General features: G+C 38.8%; 1 protein-coding gene across 1 annotated transcript; it reads right to left on the reverse strand.

Annotated features, from left to right (window-relative positions):
• Window positions 1–2,322: 2,322 nt before the first annotated feature.
• On the reverse strand, window positions 2,323–2,811 carry LOC131055400 (probable serine/threonine-protein kinase PBL19). Its single transcript, XM_057989857.1, has one exon. The coding sequence runs from the start codon at window positions 2,809–2,811 to the stop codon at window positions 2,323–2,325; it is 489 nt and encodes a 162-aa protein (XP_057845840.1).
• Between the last annotated feature and the right edge of the window lie 2,876 nt (window positions 2,812–5,687).

Consider the following 5,687-nt stretch of genomic DNA (forward strand, 5'->3'; position numbering starts at 1 on the left):
TTGAAAAATATAAAGGGTTTGTGTGTGTGTGTGTGTGTGTGTGTGAGAGAGAGAGAGAGAGAGAGAGAGAGAGAGAGAGAGAGAGAGAGAGAGAGAGAGAGAGAGAGAGAGAGAGAGAGAGAGAGAGAGAGAGAGGACAATGTCTGAATTAGAGAGATAAAAATATAGAGAGAGAAAGAGAAAAATGGAGTGCGTGTGTGAGAGAGTGAGTGAGATATATGTATATAGAGATAAAGGAGAGATATAAATAGATATAGGAGGAAGAGGGAGAGAGAAAGAGAGAGAGGATAGAGGACACAAAGATGTATAGATAGAGGGGGAGAAGGTGAGATAGGGATAGAAAGAGAGGGAGACAAATATATATAGTGAGAAAGATAGAGGGGGGAGAGGAGATATATAGAGAGAGGTGAGGAGATAGAGATACAGATAGGAAAGATCAATAGAAAGGAAGATATAGATGTATAGAGATAGAGACAAATTAGACCATTAATCTTATTCACAAAAATGATAACTATTATCTTGTTTTTTAAATAATTATTAAACTAGTAAACTTCAAGTATTAAATGAAAAAACAAAACTTAGACAAAATTCTGAACTAAAATCCAAAACAATTCAAGCAAAACTCAAAACTATTATCCTGATACAATCTTAAAATCAATAGTCTCTATCAAGATAATAGTTTTGAGTTTTTCTTTTCTTGAAGTCAAGTCATGTCTCTATCAAGTCAAGTCATCCTAAAGTCAATACAATCTTGTACCTTTCTAATGACTTTTGTGTGTTGATAATTACATTCTAAAATAAATTAACATCAACTTTGATTTTCTATCCAACAATCATTAATTTTAATTTAATCTAAATTATTCTATTATATCTATACATTATTCATAATTTATTTTTATTTTTTTTTTAAACTATGCTTGGTAAACTTTTTAACGTGACCGGTGACACCGGCACGACACGCCCTCCGGGTCCACGTGAACACTTTTGACCTGGAGCTATGAAGTGAGGCCACAAATGGGGGACCTCATCCCCACACTTCACTTGTTCAAATCCGCAAGCACAACGACCCAGTGAAGGTACAAGGCCTTGCGAGTATAGTGGCCTAGCAAGGATTTGAACCTTGGTGGCCGCTTCACCAACGAAGTGTTTTAACTGCGACACTACATGTCCGAAGACACATTATTCATAAATTTAATTATTAACTGAAATATGAATTATTTCTATTATTATAATGATATTAAACAAATAAATAAATAAACATAAAATAATATTAAATAGAAATTTGAAAAACCATTAAACAAATAATTTATTATTTTTTAAAATATATTATTAATTATTTATATATATTTATTATTTTACTAATATAAACCTTTAAAAACAATAAAAATAAGAAATCAGAAATCTAAAAGAAAGATTAAAATAAATTATTGTAAAACTCACAGATTGTGGTAATAAATCCTTCAACAAAAAGTGTGGTAATAAATCCTTCAACAAAAAGCGTGGTAATAAATCCTTCAACAGATTGGCATAATAAATCCTTCAACATTATTTGGATATAGTCTTTGATTTTTGTCTACTATTAAATAATGTGCACTCATCTTGAGGCCAAGTACTCAAAAGAAAGGAAGTACAAATTATTAAACATGTCTGCCTCGCATGACATCCTTCGTTACGCGCATTTTACTCTCCTCCACACATTTTTCCTCAGAAACACTAAAAGGGCAGAAATAATAATGTAATACACAAAAGAAGACGGGAGATATATGGGGGAAAAGTTAATGATGGGGAGTAGCGACGATAGAAAACGGGAAGGAACGGTTGCAAATGTTCAGATCGTCTTGCATTGTCTCATTGTGATTTTTAACCATTGATGGGAAAATCCAACCAGTCCACTTCATAGTACGAGACACCTTCGGCATAATAAAGTAACACGAATTAAACAAAACTCTTGTACAGAGTAGAAAAAGGTAACATGAATAAAACAAAACTCTTCTACACTTTTACCTAAGTGAAATGAAATGAAATGCCTTAAGAATGATTGAAAGTTTGAAGATAAGTTTTAAAACTCTGAAAATAAGCTTACTTATGGTGAAGTGAATACTAAAATAGATGCAAAAGGAATGAATTTAGGTCCATATGCACTTTTCATATTTACAATACACCAAGCTCCGTTTATTGATAAACCATATGTCACAAGTGTCAAAGTGCTAACTGCTAAAGAGGATATTGTCAGGTGGAGTTCAATCACATTCTCTATAATTACTAGAGACGTAGGGGAAATTTGACCAAAGAGAAAATATGGTTTAAGTGCAGCACCATTGATCAATTGACCATCACAAAAGACTCTATTTCAGACCTTTCTTCTATCATTAAATAGAGTTCTCTCATTACAAAACACATATCAAGCCTCTCCTCCTTGTCCTTCTCAGCACATTTGAGAGCTAACTTTGCTACAGCCAAAGCATTCATCAAATCAGATTCATTCAAGTAACCCCCTTTGAGCCTTCCATCCAAAGCTTGTTCAAAGAGATTGTTGGCAATCATGTAGCGTAAGTAGTCTGGGATATGGAACTGGCTGGAGCCCCATGCATCATCAACATGTCTCTGCCCTGTTATCATCTCCAACACAAAAACACCAAAACTATAAACATCATGCTTGTAGGAGAGTTTGTGATTCAAGCAATACTCTGGAGCCCAATATCCTCTAGTACTTGTTATTCTCTCAGTGGACTTGTGGGTGCCTTCCCCATCCACATGCCTTGAAAACCCAAAATCTATAATTTTTACCTCATTAGTCCTAATGTCTAACATTATATTCTGAGGTTTTATATCAACATGTATTATTTGGTTGAAAGTACGGTCTCTCAAGCAGAGGGAAAGGCCCTCCTTTGGGGGCTGAAAATGGCTAACGCCATAGGAATAAAACATCTGGAAATCGAAGGAGACTCTCAAATCATTATTGACTCTATCAAAGGGAATGCTTCAGCAGGATGGAGAGTGGAACCCATTCTGAGGGATATCAGGTGCTTTTTGGTCAAAATGGAGGACTTCACCATAGGCCACATCTTCAAAGAAGGAAACAGAGCGGCTGAAGGAAGGCTTCAGAAGGGCTTACAATGCTGGAGGGACCCCAATCTGCTGCTAATCACTGTTAAGGAAATCTTGGAAAAGGAAAAGGCCTTTTGCCAGGAAATGACAACCCCTTCCGCCCAATGAAGGAAAATGTGTTACTTTTTTCAAATTAGCGTGGAGATCCCGCCAATTTCTACCACAGATGGATACATACCAGAGGTATGTTGAGTCATCACTACCACATGGGATGAATTTATAATGAAAGGACTGACATCGGGAATGATTACAATTCAATTATGACTCGGACGGTGCCAATTGGCGAGGGCAAAGGTGGCATTGGGGATCTGTCAACTCACATTGGCCTGAGTAAAGGCTTGCACGCTCTGAGTAGATCTCCGACCAGTGATATCTATAGGATCTTAAGGGATAATAATCACTATGATTATTACGACTGTTTATTTCAAGTCTGACACATTTTTCTAACCATTCTGTCTTGAGCTTGCTTCGGCTCTGTGTTCTGGCTTTTTGTCATTTTCAAACTGAGAAACTGGAGGATTCAAGAATGGGGGGGGACAGGCTCAGACTGGAACCCAACAAAGTTGAGGAGTTCAAAGCTAAACTGATAGCCTGATTCGTGTGCATTGAAGGCGACATTGACAAATTCATGGAAAACATGAAGGGCAACGACGAGAGACTCTCTAAACAATTTGTGACCTCCTGGGAGGACAGAAGGGTGATTGTGGGGGGAATCTCCTTCGAAATCAATGAAGAGGTCACTACCCAGGCAACGGGCCTTTCAATGGAGGGCAGAAAATGGAAAAAATAGAGCCGCATTGCGGACTCTACTAGCCTCAACCAGTTTTTCCGCCATGGTGAGAACCCTATCAAGAGGGCTGAAGGTTTTAACAGGGAGGAACTCCCGCACCCTTGGGATGAAATCTGCTACATCGTGATGAAGTATTTTACGCTTGAGGGCAGGTATGGCATTTTCTACTAATACCATCTCCTGTTCCTGAACCATCTAAGGAACAAAGACCTCATTTCCATTCCATTGTTTTTATTGCATTCGATGGATGCTAACATTAAAGATATAGCTGAAGCTAAAAAGAAAGGAAAAGACTTTCCCATCCTGCACCAGGGCCTTATGCTTTGCCTTTTCAACTTTCACCTCACCCTCTGCCCGCCCCGTTCCATCTCTGTGTAGAATGTTAGCCCTTCGACCCAACCTCTGGCCATCAAAGATTCAAGCCCCCGATGCACGGAATTTGGCTCCTGTAGCAAGAAAACCAAGAATCACTCCCCGGAGGAGGTCAAAACCCCTAAAAAAGTCAAAATCCAAGAGATTGATTTTGATTTGGTGATAACTAAAGACGCCAACACCCTCGGCCGCTCTAGCAGATTGGCCTCTAAACCCTCGAATAAATCCTTGAGAGACCTCTCCTCCTTGCATGACACGGGCAACTCCATTTCAACTGTTAAAATACCCCAGGCCCAGCACAAACAGTCTCCCCATTCTGTGAGCTCCACCCATGTTTCTGAAAGCCCTGCCTCCTCTATGAGTCCGGAGCCAGCCAATTTCCCTTCCCCAACCTTCAGGATCGAAAAAATGCTGGTTGTTAAAGAGGCCAGTAGTGTGAAGGAAGAGAATCCCAACCTGGCAGAGCTTGAGAAAAAGATACAAGCCCTCTTTGACAATGTGCAGGTGATTACTAGCAGACTGGAGGCGACGGAGTCCAAGATGCATGATGTGTCCAAGTTCGCTCTGAATATCATGAGATGCTCGGCTACTACTTTGTGCCTTTTGCAGGATAACGCAGCTAAAGGAAAAGGCAAGGAGGACAACGACTTCAAAGGCCTGTTCAAGTTCCTCACTAAGGAATGGGCTAGGAAGCTGCTCCCTAAGAAGAGCCGAGGGAAAAATAATTAATTTTCTACATGTGGAGAAGTTTTTTGTCTATGCTGTGTAGTTGTTGGCTGGATAAGCCTAGTTTTGGCTTATGTTTATATTTTGCTGCTTATAGCCCTGTGTGGCATTTGAATTATACTATGACTGGTAGTATCTTATTGCTGATAAACTCTCGTAGTATGCTTTTCGTTTTTGATAGAGATAAAAGGCTGCTTCTGTGCTGATTGTATGCGGACAATGGTCCTACCATTGTTCTCTTAATTGTACCTATGGGTCAGCCCCTCGTTTTTAGCTGCTTTTATTATCAAAAACATGTATTATTTGGTTGAGATGTAAGAACTCTATTCCCTCAACTATACTTACTATTATCCTCAGACACTGCTTCCAACTCAGAGAAGGGATTGAACAATTTTCTCTCAAGTAGTCATCGAGAGTGCATCCATTAACATATTCATACACCAAATAAAATGTATTCTCTTCAATACACCAAGCGATCAGATTGACTAGATTTTTGTGTTCCTTCCCATGATTTTCTTTATCTTTCAGATTGCCCCTGTACACTTTTCCAAAGCTTCCTTGCCCAATTTTGTAAGCCAGCTCGCAATACCCTTTCATCTGAATTATTTCTGCATATGTAAGATTTGTCAATACTGATAGACCTCTCTCCAACTGTTGTCCTTGTTTTGTCTTTTCTCCCCAATCTTGAGCT

Source organism: Cryptomeria japonica, chromosome 8, assembly GCF_030272615.1.
Source record: "Cryptomeria japonica chromosome 8, Sugi_1.0, whole genome shotgun sequence".
Classification (NCBI taxonomy): Eukaryota; Viridiplantae; Streptophyta; class Pinopsida; order Cupressales; family Cupressaceae; genus Cryptomeria; species Cryptomeria japonica.